This window comes from Lepisosteus platostomus, chromosome 11 (genome assembly GCF_059453375.1).
Source record: "Lepisosteus platostomus isolate fLepPlt1 chromosome 11, fLepPlt1.hap1, whole genome shotgun sequence".
NCBI lineage: Eukaryota > Metazoa > Chordata > Actinopteri > Semionotiformes > Lepisosteidae > Lepisosteus > Lepisosteus platostomus.
In genome coordinates, this window is record NC_142621.1 from 33088920 (window position 1) to 33105932 (window position 17013).

The 17013-nt window shown below is 52.3% G+C and overlaps 1 protein-coding gene across 2 annotated transcripts; it reads left to right on the forward strand.

Annotated features, from left to right (window-relative positions):
* The first annotated feature begins 462 nt into the window (after positions 1 to 462).
* Positions 463 to 16615, forward strand: zyg11 (zyg-11 family member, cell cycle regulator). 2 transcript variants are annotated; one of them, XM_088599294.1, is made up of 15 exons: positions 465 to 780; positions 2163 to 2328; positions 3256 to 4013; positions 4844 to 4984; positions 5794 to 5970; positions 6605 to 6669; positions 7171 to 7270; positions 8280 to 8330; positions 8520 to 8681; positions 8903 to 8950; positions 9641 to 9838; positions 10185 to 10237; positions 10522 to 10619; positions 11144 to 11363; positions 12022 to 16615. In XM_088599294.1, the coding sequence occupies exons 1-14, from the start codon at positions 778 to 780 to the stop codon at positions 11323 to 11325; spliced, it is 2202 nt and encodes a 733-aa protein (XP_088455420.1). In that variant the 5' UTR covers positions 465 to 777; the 3' UTR covers positions 11326 to 11363; positions 12022 to 16615. The 2 variants fall into 2 exon arrangements, with proteins under 2 accessions (XP_088455421.1, XP_088455420.1); XM_088599295.1 differs by lacking the exon at positions 8903 to 8950 and having other exon boundaries at positions 463 to 780.
* The last annotated feature ends 398 nt before the right edge of the window (positions 16616 to 17013 follow it).

Below are 17013 nucleotides of genomic sequence, written 5' to 3' on the forward strand. Positions count from 1 at the left end.
GATGCATTTCTATTGAACCCGAGTTCATTGAAAGTCAGCCCAAGAAGGAAAATTATGTACACTTTTCACTGTACTGATAGTATTGTATCATATTATTATTATTGTATCATTCGTTACACTGTGGCTGTGTTGTCTGTGTTAAGCTGCTATTGCACTGCTATTTCCCTCACGGTATCAATAAAGTATCTATCTACAGTATCTTATGTGAGAGAATGTGGCACCTCAATTAAGTTGTATCGAGGGCAGTGTGGGGACCTAGATAAGTGCTGCTGGATATACTTTCTTTTTCGTTAATCTCTGTCTTAGTCTTTAAAATCAATAGTTCTGAATTTATTACCGCGATATACCATTTCTCCCTGGAGGGAAGTCATTCTATTTTAACAAATGATACAAGAGTACAGTATCATGTGTGCAGCCATCACGCCCCCTCCCGTCCCTGCCTAAAACTACAAATACAGTCCCCGCCTTCGGCCCCCGGGTTACACTTCCTGTGCCACGAGCTTGTTTACCTGGGACGGTCTGGTCTCGTTTCCTTCTTCAGTGAGTGTGAGATGTTTAAAATGGAGATCGGAGGCAGTTATCCGCATGGATGGGATTAAAAATCGCTGTCGATGCCGTAAACGTGACTGGCCTGGTTAACGGGAGCAAATGTCAATCAAAAACAATCCAAGGAAGAAGCTTTTACTAAAGCTGTGCATTTATTTCTACGGCGCAGTATTTTACAACGGTGTTTTCGGCGGCTGAACTCTACTGCCTTCGATCGGCGCTTTGAGAATCATGGTAGGTGTGTTTAAGGTATCCCTGTTTTTCATTGCGAGTGTGAGAGGTTGTCTGGAGTAGAGCTTTAGCGCTGTGCATGATCAGTTCTCCGGTTTGTGAAGGATATGTCTTTGGCCTTTGCTCCCGCTATTTCAGTGAATGGGGTCATGGCTTTATGTTTCTAGAATAACTAACCTCTGTCTTGCGCAACAAATAAGGGTTACTAATCGCTTTCGATTTTGTTGGAGATGTATAGCAGAGAGTCCGTCGGTCCCTTTCCCTTATTCTGTTTGGGACCGCGTACAGGCTGTTTTTTGACGCATTTAGGCGCCGGCACTATCCTCGCAGGGTCCGTGGACTCGCAGACTTAGGTGGAGGGCGATCTGCTCCGGAAAAAAAAAACATTGCAGTGTCTGGAGAAACGATAACTCCTGCAACGATCATTATCCCGTTTGGAAATGTGTCTGGTGATTCACCGCAGTACTGTAACCCCTGAGCTGCCTTTCTCGTTTAATAAGATGGGCTCTGGAGCTAAAAAAATACAGTTGACATTTTCAAAGAAGTACAGTAGGTCCTTCCCTGTCGGCTTTCGGGAAACTTTAAAACGTATTTTGTTACGCCACTCCACAGATGCACAGTCTCGCTGTGATGGTGATGCAACATTATTAAAAATCATTCTACTAAACCGCATCCGTGTGAGACAACTTTTTCGGTATATATGATCTACGATAGACATAGAAAGAGAGCAACTATTGGCCAGATGTACCCGTGTGCAGAAGTGTGAAAAACTGAATACAATACAGCCCTGACAACGATTATAGCCATATTTTTAAATGGGCTGCAATGTCTGTGCTCGTTGGTTTTCAGGGTCACTTTATTAAAAGATACGATTTCACATAGAATAAATGTATGTTAATTGAAAGGTGTGAGGGGAGGCAGCGAGCTTAGTGTTTAGGGCGACAGCGGGCTGTTACAGTCCTGCAGTGGACGCTGTCCTTAGGCTTGGCAGGAAAACGCCCTGTTTGGACTGCACACTGTGAAAGGACCTTTCGCTTTCTGTATGGAGCGACGGCGATTAATACAGTGCGGTACTTCCCGCTGGGGCACTGCGCTCCACTGCAGTGTCACAGCACAGGGGCTCACAGAGCCCGGCTGCCGAGAGAGGGAAGACGGGTGGGAAAGGCAGGCAGGTTGCGATGCAATGTGTACTTCACAGAGCCGTGTGATCGTTGGTGGACAACTGAACGTGCTTCTCTGCACGTCCCTGGAGTACGATTATTAACCTGGGGACGAAACACAAATAACTTCCTCACCTCGCGCTGATAGGAGCCCAAGTGTACGTCAGTCAGCGTGTGAGTCTGCACTTGTATTTACCTGCACGGGATTCTGGTCGCCCCCTCCAGGAGGAGGCCTCCCCTGCGTCCCTCACGGACCTCTGCCTGAGCTTCCTGGCCCACTCCCTGGAGCGGTTCTGCCTGGAGCGTGCGGATGGCTCGCTTTGTCTGCGCGAGACGCTCGTCTTCCCCCAGGAGCTTGCAGGCCAGCTCCTGCGCAAGATGGCGGTCGAAGGTAAGGGGCAAAGGGTGAGGGTGGAGGGGGGGGCAGTCCACCTGGACAGCAAACAAGGACAGTGGAAATAAGATTCCCGCTGCACAGGGGTTCGAGCTGAGCTCCAGGTCAGGTTTCTGCTTGGGACACCGTCTGTGGGGAGCCTGCATGTTCTCTCTGGCTGTGTGGGTTTGCTACCATTTGCCAACAGAGACGTGCTGGCCGGGTTAATTGGTGCTGCTGGGATAGGCTCCGAGTTGTTGCCGTCCTTACCAGGAATAAGCAGCTTTGGCATAATGGATATAATGGATGGCTGTTTCTATTTAAAAAAAAATGTTGAGTTTCAGCTTCCTTGGTGTAGATTCTGTAGCTTCTGAAACTTAGGACAGCTTAGGACAGTGGACGTTATCACCACTAGAATAACTATCCAATCGAAAAAAAGTCACAAGGTCTTCTGATTGGTATTTGCTGAAAACCATTCTGAACTGGACCACTGCGACGCTGGTTTCACTGGTCTTAAAGGTTTTTTTTGCCTGCACCCCCAGAGCAGCTCTGTCAGTTCGTCTGGTTCCTCATTTGCTTATGTATCCGGTTTTGCGTGTTTGTTTCCCTTGTTCTACAACGCTGCTTTAGTGCTGTTTTTAGTTGCAAAATGTGAAAGAGGTTCTTCCCGGAGCGTCTCTCGAAACGAGATCGGTCCCTTTCAGCGCGGGGCAGGACGGTGTCGGCAGGCGGGCGGGGGGGACGCTCTCTGCGTCGTGTGTGTGTGTTCTTGGTCCCACTTCGGTTGTCCTCTCCTAGGGAGCACTGAATTGTTTTGTAGAAGGCAGAAATGGTCCCAGAGGCAGGCTATCAGGGAAGAGGTGTCCGCGATGAGGAAGGCAGCTGTGTGGGTCGTGCAGGGAGAGTTTCTCGGTGCCGGTGCCCACGTGTGCCTTCTGCCCGCAGGCCTGCTGAACGACAGCACGGTGGGCATCTTCCGCAGCGCGCAGCACCTGCGCCTGCGCCGGGCCTTCATCCGCAGGGCCCGCATCTCGGCCGAGGCCTTCCGCCGCGCCCTCTGCCCCCACCGCCTGCTGGAGCTGGACGCGGCCGGGGTCAACGCCGACCTCACCATCGCCGACATCCTGCGCGGGCTGGCCGCCAGCAAGGAGGCGCGCGAGGGCCTGCAGCGGCTGGTGCTGACCGGCCTGACCATGTCGTTGGAGGAGCCCTCGCGCCGCTGCTTCAGCGCGCTGCCCGGCCTGCGCTCCCTCTCCCTGGCCAACGTGGACTTCTACGACCAGGGCCTGGCTGACGTGTGCGCCCTGCCCCGCCTGGAGAGCCTGGACATCTCCAACACCTCCGTCACCAACCTGGGCCCGCTGCTGGGCTGCCGCGCGCGCCTGCGCTCCCTCACCATGCACCAGATGAAGCGGCTGGAGATGAGCACGGCGCAGCTGCTGGACGTGCTGGCGCAGCTGGATGGCCTGCAGCACCTGGACATCTCCGACGACAAGCAGTTCACCTCCGACGTGGCGCGCCAGCTGCTGGAGCGGCCCGGCATCCTGCCCCGCCTGGCCTCACTCGACGTCTCGGGCAGGAAGCAGGTGACGGACGCCGCCGTGGTGGCCTTCGTCCAGCAGCGGCCCGCCATGCAGTTCGTGGGGCTGCTGGCCACCGACGCCGGGTTCTGCGACTTCCTGTCCGGCGAGGGCACCCTAAAGGTGAGGAAGGGGCCCGCGCTTTCAAGCCAATCCCCCCTGCTCGGTTCAGGCCAGGGTCGTCGAGTGACTGACCCTCTTGCTTTACTAAGACCTCTGCAGACCGCTGTTCCTGTGCTTGGTGGCCGGTTTCAAAAGGGCTCGGCTGCAGATTTGCTGCTTCACAGCAGTTTGGTAACCTGAGCTCTTGTCCTTGCTCTCCTCAACTGCCTTACAGAGTAGGTTATCAATTCCGATCACTTTATTATATTAGCCCTATACAATTTCTTGCATTAGGAATTAGACTTTTCGCATACACCAGCTTGCTCTCCATGAGACACACAGACAGGGAGAGAAGCTTGGGGTCGGAGCGCCCCTGGAGCAGCTGGGGTTAAGGGCCTTGCTCAGGGCCTCTGCCCGCTGTGGGATTTGAACCGGGAACCTTCAAGCCACAGGCGTGGATCCTTAGCCACAGAGCCACCGCTCCACCCCATTGGCTGCCGCCTTATGTTTCCTGAATCAGTGCTTAATAATTAGACGATCGATTAATCAGGTCCTGGCAGGGGTGGGAGAGAGTCTGACATTGATTGGCAAGTTCTCTAAGTGATGAAGAACTCAGCTGCAGTGACAACCAGGGGAGACGGAGGAAGACCTGGGCTGAGGACCGCTGACGTAGTTCAGAAGGTCTCGGCAGGTACCTGAAAGGTGTTCAGCTGCTGTACTCTAGAGACCTGGTACACCGCCTACACTTCAAGGCGATACAGTCTGCGTCAGGTTGTTGGCTCGTTTGCTAAGGAGTGAGACGGACTGCGTGGGGATTAAAAGCTGGCCTGTTTCTCTCCGGGTCCCACCAGGTGACGGGGGAGGCCAACGAGCGGCAGATCTGCGAGGCCCTGCGGCGCTACAGCGAACGGGAGTGCTTCGTGCGCGAGGCACTGTTCCATCTCTTCAGCCTGACACACGTCATGGAGAAGCCGCGGCCCGACATCCTGAAGGTGAACGGGGGTCACGCGCACGGCCTGGCTGTGTCGAACGGGGTGGGAATCGTGTGTGTGTGTGGCACAGCACCAAGCATGAAAAGGAGCAAACACTAACACATCCACATCAGGTCCTGCGTGGTGCTCAGAGTCAGTGTTGTGGGGAAGTGGATTGTGCCACTGTGTGTGTGTGTGGGGGGGGTTATTTGTGTTTTAATATTTGATAATCCAGTACTGGTTCCACATTTAACATAAAAGTACTTTGGCATCTTGCACTTTGAGCACATAGAATAGCCTCTATAGTTCAGGATCTTAATGTGAACTCTGCCCCTGAAAGCTCACTAAACAAGGACATAGAATCATAAACTCCTGCGAGGGAGTCTTCCTGATCCTCCGTCACCTTGTCAAGCAGTGCACGCTGAGCCCTGTGGCTCCGACGTCACAGGTTTGAGTCCACGCTGCCCCCTAGTGGCCGAAAGAACTGCTGGGGATGTGTGGACGTGAGCTGGCCAGGTTGTTCTCCTCTTGCCACACGGCGCCCGTGGGTTGCGGTGTCATTAAGACACTCGTCAGTCCCCCCCACGTGCTCCTGTGAAGCACGTGGAGCTCTCGGTGTCTTCAAGATGACATGGCCGACGGCCGGGGAGGAGGGGGGGTCCGCACTGCTTGCACACAGGTCCTCTGGGCTGTGAGTGTTCAGGCAGTGAGCTGGCTGGTTGAACAGTCTGCACTTTGGGGTTGTAGGGAGGAAAAAGAAAGGATGATTCCAGACTGAGCTGTGTGTTAACTCCTTGCCGGCCGGCCGGTCTGTCTGTCTGTCTGCGCAGCTGGTGGTGGCCGGGATGCAGAACCACCCGATGACCCTGCACGTCCAGCTGGCGGCGAGCGCCTGCGTCTTCAACCTGACCAAGCAGGACCTGGCGGCGGGGATGCCCGTCCGCCTGCTGGGCACCGTCACGCAGCTGCTGCTGGAGGCCATGAGGAACTTCCCCAACCACCAGCAGGTACCGCCTCCGCTGCTCAGGTGCGGGCAGTGTAAGACTCTTGAGGGGGTGGCTCTTGTGTGTGCTCGGAGCCTGCGGGCGCAGGGAGAGTTTCCCTCATCACTCACGTCAAGCACAGATACCCCAGCCGCTCTGTCAGCTGCATGCACACTGCTCGCTGCTGCGGGCTTGGCTTCGTACACTCGCAGGCTTTGATGCGTGTATTGAACCCAGGATGCTGTGCATTGGTTCCAGCGTGTCCCACAGGCACATGTTCAGGGTCCAGGTCTTGAGCAGGACAATCGTGGCTGAACTGTCCCGTTCTCATCTCTCAAGTAAGCCGCTGGGACTCTGCTTGCTCCAGCACACCGATGGCACAAAGCTTCTGTTTTCTTGATAAATGGGACATATTGGGTTTTTGTATTGTAACTTTCCAGATCTTCACCTGCCTTGACATCCAACAGGTTATATGGACTCATCTATGGACTCGGCAACGGTCCGAGTCACACGAGTGTGTCGCAGTCCAGTCTAACCCATACCGCACACAGGCCGGTGTTGTACACACATATACTCACGCGTAGCCGAGAGACAGTCCTCTCTGTCCCACACTCACTAGTCCTTCTCAGTGACGGCTTGTGTTGCCTTTCCTCTCCAGCTGCAGAAAAACTGCCTGCTCTCTCTCTGCAGCGACAGAATACTACAGGAGGTGCCCTTCAACAGGTGAGCCCAGTTGATTAGTTCATCTCTATCCAGTCAGTCCCAGCCAACGCTAATCCACCTCTGACCAGCCCTGTCCAGCCCAGCTCCTGCCTTTCTTCTGGACACCTCACTGTATCCACACCATATACCTCCTTCTAGTTTATGTATTTCCATATATCTTGTACCACGTCAGAGTTAACCATTTTAGCCTTCGAGGAGATCAGGAGGGAACCTGATCCAGTTATTAAAAATCCTCTAGGGTGTTGACCGTCGACCCAGCAGGCTCCTTCAGAAACAGCAGTGAAACATGAACCAGAGGACTCAAATGAAAATAACATAGATGTGCATTTAAAACCAAGAATAAGGGACACGTATTCACACAAAGGCTTCTTAAAGTGTCGAACAAGCTGTACAGCCATGTTGTTGAAGCCAGTACCTTGGCATCTTTCAATAAACAGCTCGAAGAGATCCTCAGATCAATTCGGTACCAATTGGCCTAATTTACGTTTTCCTGTTGCACAGGTTTGAAGCTGCCAAATTGGTGATGCAGTGGCTGTGCAACCATGAGGACCAGAACATGCAGAGAATGGCTGTAGCCATCATCTCCATCCTCGCAGCCAAGGTGAGCCGAGCTGAGGGAGAGGCAGTGGGTGCCAATGGGGCGAGGGGGGCCCGGGGGAGGGAGACGCGTTGGCCAATGGGGCGAGGGGAGCCCGGGGGAGGGAGACGCGTTGGCCAATGGGGCGAGGGGAGCCCGGGGGAGGGAGACGCGTTGGCCAATGGGGCGAGGGGAGCCCGGGGGAGGGAGACGCGTTGGCCAATGGGGCGAGGGGAGCCCGGGGGAGGGAGACGCGTTGGCCAATGGGGCGAGGGGAGCCCGGGGGAGGGAGACGCGTTGGCCAATGGGGCGAGGGGAGCCCGGGGGAGGGAGACGCGTTGGCCAATGGGGCGAGGGGAGCCCGGGGGAGGGAGACGCGTTGGCCAATGGGGCGAGGGGAGCCCGGGGGAGGGAGACGCGTTGGCCAATGGGGCGAGGGGAGCCCGGGGGAGGGAGACGCGTTGGCCAATGGGGCGAGGGGAGCCCGGGGGAGGGAGACGCGTTGGCCAATGGGGCGAGGGGAGCCCGGGGGAGGGAGACGCGTTGGCCAATGGGGCGAGGGGAGCCCGGGGGAGGGAGACGCGTTGGCCAATGGGGCGAGGGGAGCCCGGGGGAGGGAGACGCGTTGGCCAATGGGGCGAGGGGAGCCCGGGGGAGGGAGACGCATTGGCCAATGGGGCGAGGGGAGCCCGGGGGAGGGAGACGCATTGGCCAATGGGGCGAGGGGAGCCCGGGGGAGGGAGACGCGTTGGCCAATGGGGCGAGGGGAGCCCGGGGGAGGGAGACGCGTTGGCCAATGGGGCGAGTGGAGCTCGGGGTGGGATACGCGTTGGCCGGTGGGGCGAGTGGAGCTCAGGGGAGGGAGACGTGTTGGCCAGTGGGGCAAGTGGAGCCCGGGGGAGGGGACAATGGGGTCCCGTGTTCACCAGAGAGGCAGAGAGCTGGCGTGGGTGAGTGGTTCTAGAGGAGGAAGGGCGGCAGTGTCAGGAGAGGCTGGTTTTAAAATGTGTTCATGAGCTCTGTTTCTCTGCAGCTGTCTACAGAACAGACTGCGCAGCTGGGCGCAGAGCTATACATCGTCAGGGTGAGTGTATTGCAGTGTTGTGTGAGAAAAAAGAAACCACTGGACCTGAATGCACACTGATTATCTGTATATTCTGACCTGATATACGTCAGGCCTATGTGTCTGGCACTGTCCCCGTATCTTCTGCTACTTGTGTCACTATGTGTGCCACGGTACGTCTGTGTGGCTGAGTGTGTTCTTTTCTCTCAGCAACTCCTCCATATTGTGCGTCAGAAGACGACGCAGAGTCTAGTGGACACCACGCTGAAGTTCACACTTAGCGCGCTCTGGAACCTCACTGATGAGTCTCCTACAACCTGCCGGCACTTCATCGAGAACCAGGGGCTGGAGCTCTTCATGAAAGTGCTGGAGGTCAGTGACCTTTGACCCTGCACATACAGAGCCTGGACCAGGGACTGGAGCTGTTCATATGATAGTGATAGATACTAACACGTGGGTGTTTAGACACCACACCAACGTACAGCTACATGCATTGTATAAGCGCACCTAAAGCACACACAGACATTAGGACATCGCAAGAAAGGCAGCGCTGGGCCACACAGTTCTCTAACAACCTCTCTCCCTGCCCACAGTCCTTCCCCTCTGAGTCTTCCATACAGCAGAAGGTCCTGGGCCTGCTGGTGAGTCTGTGTATGTGTGTCACGTGGTTTTCTGCCTTAGCTCTTAACTGAGTAAACCATTCAGATAAGGTGTTTAAAATAGAAATATGACCAAAAGGCCATTCCGTTCAGACAAAACCCAATAATTCCATCTGTCTGTTGAAACCTTTTGAATATTTCATTGAGGTATTTTAGAATCTGGGAGGTATTGCACATGGGCAGTAATGCCTTCACATCCAATTAAAATGCCACTTCCTGGTAAAGAAAGCCAAGCAGGGAGCTTGGGACGCCAGCCGTTTCATTTTGAACACTTTTCCTTTGCACTGCTGCTGTTATATTCATGTTCATATGAGATTCATTTTTCAAAATGTGATCTTTAGAATGACCGCAAGCACTAAATGTACAGTCTGCAGCCTGGGGCTGACTGAGCAGCCTGAAAGGGCTCAGTGGGCCACACAGCTGCCCAAGAGGAGCAGAGAATGGAAAGACTATCCAGCATCAAGCCCAGTTATGTTTTAGAAGAGTTAATTATTTGTTAAATTAGTGTAATGCATTTAGTCCTGCCTTGTTTGTAAAAGGCGAAAACGTGACGTGCTGTAGCATTATGCCCTGCGTGCCGCCGACGGCCCCATGCGGCACGTGGTCACTGCTGGCGTGAGGTGCCTTGCTGGTCCTCCCTGCTGATGGCGCCCCCTGGTGTCCTCTGTGCAGAACAACATCGCGGAGGTGCGGGAGCTGCACTCGGAGCTCATGTGCCAGAGCTTCGTCGGCCACATCTGCGAGCTGCTGCACAGCCCCGAGGTGGAGGTCAGCTACTTCGCCGCGGGGATCCTGGCCCACCTGACCTCGCGGGGGGAGGCCGCCTGGACGCTGGGGCTTTCTCTGCGCTCCGACCTGCTGCAGCAACTGGTAACCCCGAAACCTACCAGTTCCTCATGGGCCCAGAGCGCCCTGTTGACAGTCATGTCCCACACAGCGCATTAATCCAGGGGTCACCAGCAGCAACACTTGGACTTGGACTCCATACTTGGATCCTCCTTATTAAGTCCTGAAATGATCCTTAATTGCTTAATTAACACAGGCTCACTTCTCTAATTAAGGTTGACCACCCGTACAGCACCGTATTGTAATTAAAGCTTTCTGACATGTTAAGTCACTCCTGGCGCTGCAGTGCCTGCAGTGTCTTCTAAACGAACCAGCTGTGTGGAAGCCGTGCGTCCGAGGCCTGACTGTTTGTGTCTCCTGTCCCTCGCAGCACTCGACCATCCTGAAGTGGCCCACGCCCGAGTGCGAGATGGTGGCGTACAGGTGAGCCTTGTGCTGACGGGCCCTGACCTGAGTTTCTCATCTTCTTCTCACCCCCCCCCACCACCACCACCACTACCATGAAAATCTAAATGTCATTGCCTGTCTCCATTTCCTTGTCTGTGTTGGGTTCCTGGGTTTTCCGCGCGTGCGGTAGTGCAGTCTCTCGGGTTCTGTTTGAATTGCACAGATACAGCATGCCGCAGTGGTGCTGCCCCTTGTCTCTCTCAGTTCTCCTCCCCTCCTCCCCCCAGCATCTCATGCTCTCCGTCTCTCCTTGCCTCCAGGTCCTTTAACCCTTTTTTCCCCCTGCTGGAGTGTTCCCAGACACCTGGAGTGCAGCTGTGGGCAGCCTGGGCGATGCAACACGTCTGCAGTAAAAACGGTGAGGGCTTGCGGGCAGGCAGGGTGGGTGACGGCACCTCCTACAGGACGGGAGGAGTCCTGGCGTCATCTCCCACCAGGCCCGGGCTGCTCTGTGGGGCTTGGTGACATCCTGCCCAACGAGTGTGATTTTCTCACAGTCCCCATTCCTGGAAACCTCAGTATTCCCAAAATAGAGACATTATGTCATTCTAAGCTTGGTGGCACGGCCGTGAATGAATCTACAGTGCTTACAAAAAGAAAGAGTGCTGAATGTTATAGTAGGATATTCCTCAATAAGCAGGCTCTGAAGTAATAATGTAGTTTGCCCTTGAATCTGGCCCTGGTTATGTGCAGATTTCTGCCAGCTCGTCCTGGGAGGGAGTATCTGGAATCATATTGCTCCCCAGGAAATCCTGCTCGGCTTCAGGAGCACTAACAGTCTGATGTTGCACGTGTGTGATGGGGGAGCTGTAAAAGCAGCATGATGTGCTGTGTTGTAACTGAATGTTTGTCAAGCGCTGTCCTCTGCCTGTCCTCCGCCAGCCCCGCGGTACTGCAGCATGCTGATCGAGGAGGGCGGCCTGCAGCAGCTGCACAGCATCACCTCCCACCCCCAGACCCACCCGGACGTGCGCCACCTGGCCGACAGCATCCTGGACAGCCTGGAGAGGCACCGCGCCCGCACGGGCCAGTCGGCAGCCCCCCACTCCCCACGCCGGGCCTGAGCAGCCCCCCCCAGAGAGTCCGGACAGCTCGGCGAGGGGTACGGCCGCCCAACACCGCCCCCAGCCCCGCGTGCTCCTTCCTGCAGCAGTCTGGGATCGGGCCCGCAGTTTGAAGCTCAAATATAAAGAGGAAGGAATCTTTTTAAACCTCCTCTTCTCTTCTCAAGGAAGGCATAGGACGATTATATTTTAGGTGTCAAACTGATCAAAGAGGGCCCTCTTGACATCACTCAGGTCCTCTAGTTAAAACACATTAACACTCTGCAAAAAGTGCTGAGGCTCCTAGAATCGGACTCGCGCCTCTGGTAGGTCCTTGTGACCTTAGTGTGTTCCTATATCATCACCAGCTCTAGCCTCCTCCCTCTTCCCCGTGATTGGCTGTTCTTGGTTTTGCTGTTCTCCGTGGCCAGGAGAGGCTGAGGCTTTTCGGCTACTCTCTGATAACTGGCGGAGGAAAATTCAGTCCCCCTGTTGGAGGTGCATAGATGCAGGTTGTTGCCCGTGCCTGCAGTGGCAAATGCAACAGCCTCACTCCTGTCGGCAACTACAGCCCATTTAAAGCTGACAAGGACCAGCCCGTCTTGCTCTAAATGATTTCTGAACACAAAGCGTCCGTCCCGTATCGCCCATCGGAGAGGCCCTGAGCCCATGTGATGCTCTCAGATGTTCACTGTTGCTTCTCTCTGCCTCTTCCAGAGGAGGAAAACCCGTGGGTAGGCCTGGGCTCGTCCCTGCTGGCGCCCCCTTTTGACAGCGTGAGGAAGTGGCTGAAGATGCCCTGGACTCCTGCCAGCGCTGGGAGAACTCGGGAGACAGTCCTGCTTGGTTGAACCAGAACAGACACAGTCATCTTTAGGGGCGTTACTGTAGACACTGTATGGCTGGCCTGGTGAGAGGAACTTAACCTTATTTATGAACAGATCACTTCAGCAATGATTGTTATTCATTTTTTTTTTTGCTATGAAAGCAAATGTGTATTAAAACTTTAGTAAAGGGTGGCTGAACAATAGGACCCCTGATTTCATATTCCTATACAAACGCATATAGGTGCATCTGAACCTTTGAGTGACATGGGTTTCTTGTGCAGTTTCCAACTTCCCAGTTAGCTGCTTTAGCTTTTTGCTGAGTTGCTAAAAAAGGCTGAACTGGACTTCAACACCTTCGCCTCCATCTTGGATGAGTGTGCACGTGCATGCTGATGTGTGAGTGGACACTTTTATTTGTATTTTCCTATCTGGACATTGTATAGTTTAAGAGAATCTTCCTATTAAGTTATATATATATAGTGACTAGTTTCATCCGGACACAAACTGCAATAAAATACATGAGCTATAGTTATATACTGGTATAAATATATATGAAAGTGTTTTTTTAAAAAGATGTATATTTATGTAAGTTTTAAATGGTGCCTTGTGTGTGTTTTGTGCTAGACTGTGCGTCCTGTCTGTAATCGTGACAGTACCTGGAACAGCATGTCAGACATCTTTACATTCTTTAAAAAAAAAAAGACTTCTTGCCAGACACGGTCCCTTTCAGCCGCATAGCTAGATGTAGTGAGCTTTTCCTCCTTTGTGCAATCTTGCATGCTAGAGAATAAAACGGCTTGTTTGCAGTTTGTTAAATTCCAATTATGGAGACCGTGGATAAGCAGCTCACTGGACTGTGTGGATTACGGACTGAAAGCCTCCCATCGTGGAGTTCACTACATTTTTACTCCATCGCTGCTCTCCCCCGCAGTGCCACTGCATTGTTTGTCATTACCAGTAAAAGCAGCTTCGGAAAGCTAATTCTTAAGGACGTGCGCATGTACCAGGGCGAGCCTGTTGCCTCACCCAGCTGAATCAGTCCGCGATGCAGAATTCAGAGCAGGGGGTCACTTTGGTCCGTTTCTGGCGCCCCAGGTCCAATCACAGGGGAGTCGGGCTCGGATCCCGGAGGGCCAAGGTGTCTTTCCCGCTGAGCAGTCAGTTAAACGATAACATCATTTGTTTCTGAGATGCACGTAGGTAGCATGTTTATTAAAATCTTTTGCTGTTGGTTCCTCAAAACATCCACTTTGTTAAAAGATCAGGAACTGACCTGGAGCCAGCCTCTGAAGCTCCTTTTGCATTGCCACTGTGCACTGTGTGAAATACGTAGGCTGTGTAACTGAGTGCTCAGGTGAAACACTGGGCCCTCTAGGAGCCAGGACATGGGACAGAGAGTAAATGCAGCCAATTAACAAGTACATGCCTAAGAAAAGTTACAAACAAGACAGGACTATTTGGCCCAACTGCCCTGTTTGAAACTTAGATCCCAGGATCTCATCCAGCTGCTTGTAGAAAGAAGCCAGGGTATCGGCTTCAACAGCATGGCTGAATAACATGTTCCATACTCCCACAATGCTCTTGGTAGAGAAGTGTCACCTGTTCTCAATATTAAATGCACTTTCACATATTTTCCATAGATCCCAGATCCCAGATTTGGTCCAAAAGAGGCATTTCTGGTGTGTGTAGCTGTTATTTGGAAAACATCTTTATACAAAATGTTGTCCACAGGCTGTACTCATCTGACATTTGAATTTCACATACAGGTCATGATTTTTTCAGGACAATCAGGGTGAAGGTTTTCTCCAGATGTCCCACCTGGGATTTGAACCCACAACCCTGCAGCTCCACTGCCATTACTGTTGAGCTGTCCCTCATTTAATTACATTAGTTTCATAAACAGCTGGGTCGTTCCCCTTTTCCTCAGTATGTCTAAGTGATTATGTAAGAGCTGATTAGACCCAGTTCCTGAGATGCACAGTTTACGGTGACACGAGCCTTTCGCTATTGGAGCACCTATTCCGACATGCCCAGACTGTTAGCGAGTGTAAATGCATGTGGGATATGTTTCTCTGTGAGCCCAGGCTGCACTGTACACAAGCAAAGTCCCCCTGTTGATTCACAAGTGAGGGAGGTTTCATACCAGGAACTTTAATTCCATGCTGAAGTTATATGATGCAAACTTCTGTTTGATCCCGTCTTAAGACCAGTATTTTCACGTTTTTACCCCTTTGTAGAAACGCCACAGCTCGTACAGGCGTGTCTTTAGAAAACCTTAATGGGTGCAGACGAGCTGTTCCCAGGTTCAATAATGAGTCCTGTAAGGGCTCAGCTGGATCTGCAGAGCAGAGCGGATCCCAGCCTTGATCTAGTCTGTCAGTCTTGGGCCCTGGAACATGCTGGCATGCAAAATGGAAACCTACCTCCGAAGTCCAGAGCCCTTACCTGATGCTTTATTGGGTAGGAGAACACTCTAGGAAATTGAACCCCCCACCACCTCCCATTATGAGGAATGGGATATTGACACTGGCGAGTCAAAGCTTTGACGTTAAATTCCTCAAGACCGTCGGTCTCAATGAGACCCCCTCAACTGTACTACTGATCTTCAGACGTTATTGTTTTAGCTGCCTCACAGAATCTCATAGGTGCTTCATAATCTGTGCCCAGCTCAAACATTTTTCTCAAGCAGGTGACGTCAGTAACGCAGAGCTTCGCTAGAACACAAAGCGGAAAGTTCCCACTAAGACCAGTGTTGGCAGTGCAGTTTCCCAGTGATCCTCAGTAATTTATTATTAGTAGTATATGTACTGGTTGTGCTGACACTGGCTAGCGGCAGCTGTAGGGATTGCTGCTGCCCTGCGGTCAGGCTACTGGTCAGCCATGTGCTTCTCCTCTCCACCTCTTTGCTCTTGCAACAAGAAGCTGGCTTGTTAGCCCCTCACTTCCCTTTTCTTCAGTTCCTGGCAACTACCTTTCTTATAAAATCAACATTTACTGGAATAGTAGCAGTATCGTCAGTGCAGGAAACAGGGTGCACAGGGGGTCACTTACCATGGGCTGGTCTTCAGCTGGACAGTGGTTTTCTGGTACAGGTTTCCTGGGTGTCCACCAGGCCTGGCCAGGTCCTGGCGTGTTTTCCTCCAGCCTGGCACCACGCTGTTCGAGAGGAGGTGGAAACGCTGTTGAAAGCCAAGGAGTTTTGCGCGAGTGGGTTGTTTATATGCCCTTGTTTGCTGTTAAGCATGTCACGATGGTCTCTTCATTTGGGGTAAATTTGCACAGACATGAAATTTAAAAATATATATGTGGGGTTTTCCAAGAGAATGGCGTGGTGGCAGCAGGGTTAGCGCTGCTGACTCATTTCTTTCCTGTGGTCCTGGGTTGAGTATAAATTGAGGTACCTTCGGTGTGGAATCTGCATGTTCTACCTGGGTTGGCATAGGTTTCCCTAGTGATCTGGGTTTCCTCCCATTTACAGCAGTGCCAATTGGCTTCTCTGTGTTGTCCCTGGTGTCGCAGTTAGGCTAGGGTTGGACTCTCCATGACCCTCTAGATAGTTGTATTAGAGCCATGTGAAAACGCAAGTCTCCTTTCTAACCCTGTCAAATCTATCAAAACAAAAGGATGAGGAGAAAGGAAGATGGAATTGACTGATGACTTGCTTGATAAACAGGCGCAGTTATTAAAACTCCCGTTGGCTCTCTAATTCTATGCATCCTTATTTAAGGTTAGTTATTTTACCGAGTTCTGTTCAAATTCTTTTTGCCCTTAAGATGAGTGTTTGCGCTGTGCTTTTCCTTTTCCACAGTAGTTTGAGCTTACTGGTAAGGAGTGTGAAGACTGTCATGGATGTTTGCTTGATCCAGAGCCCTTCCTGCAGGTTTTGTCTATGCAAGACTAATGTAGTGAAACCAAGCTTGCAGAAAGCGCATCATATTAGCAATTGTAAAAAGTAGAATTTTGAAAGCGGTAAATTATGACGGATGGATTATTTTATGCAGTTTATAATGAATGTTCGGGAGGGATAACAAACAGTCAACTTCAGTAAGCCTCAGCTATCAGTATTTCGTAATCACCTCTGTCATCGTTTCCTCACCTACAACATTAGAAATAATGTACATAATCACCTCCACTCCCTCACTTGTCATCTTTACCTTTCCAGCTGCCCCGGGTCTCTCCTCACTCTGCAGAGGGGTCCCAGCCTCTTCGTCCTGTGGCCAAGGGGCTGGCCCTCAGCCAAGCAGGTTCAGCCACATTTTTCATGACTAAAATCCAAACCTTTCAGTTTGCTTAATTCTTGGGTGACGTTATGAGGGCAGTGTGCTTCTTTTTCATGCACTGGAGAAACAGGAGGAGTTGGGGGAGGGACTCTTGCAGTTGTCATTGATCGTTCCTGGTGATGTTAACATGCTACCGAGACACGCTTCCAGCACAGGTGGAGGAAGACGACGGCTGATTTTTAAAATAAAGAATGTACATCCTCAGCCGCTGTGGTTCCTGTGTCGGTGTGTGTGTGAGATGATGTCTGGTGAATATCGAGGTGGGTCGGGCTGCTGTTTGCAGGCGATGGGAGGTTCCCTGTGAAAGCGAAGACTGTGGTGTGGTACCAGCGCTGTACTGCAGAACCAAGGGCATCGGCCTCCGACTCCCTGCCCCGAGTCCACACAATGAGTAACGGGCCTTCTCTGGTGGAACGTGCTGCCCGAGTTCATTAGAGATGGGGAGACTGGCCATGTTTAAGTCTCTTCATTATAGTTTATGACGCAGAACTTCACTTTACTACAGCTATTTGCTCAGCTTCCTGTGCTTTTTCTTCTCTTCACTGGCTGTGGTGTGTGCTATTTCTTAGCACCGTCAGAGTGCGTAGAAAAGTGGTCAGACA

Bases quoted from the DNA above. Each gene is read 5' to 3' on its own strand.
- zyg11 (XM_088599294.1), top strand. The intron at 4,014-4,843 runs GTGAGGAAGGGG...GGGTCCCACCAG, and splicing joins CCGGCGAGGGCACCCTAAAG to GTGACGGGGGAGGCCAACGA. The intron at 8,331-8,519 runs GTGAGTGTATTG...CTTTTCTCTCAG, and splicing joins CAGAGCTATACATCGTCAGG to CAACTCCTCCATATTGTGCG.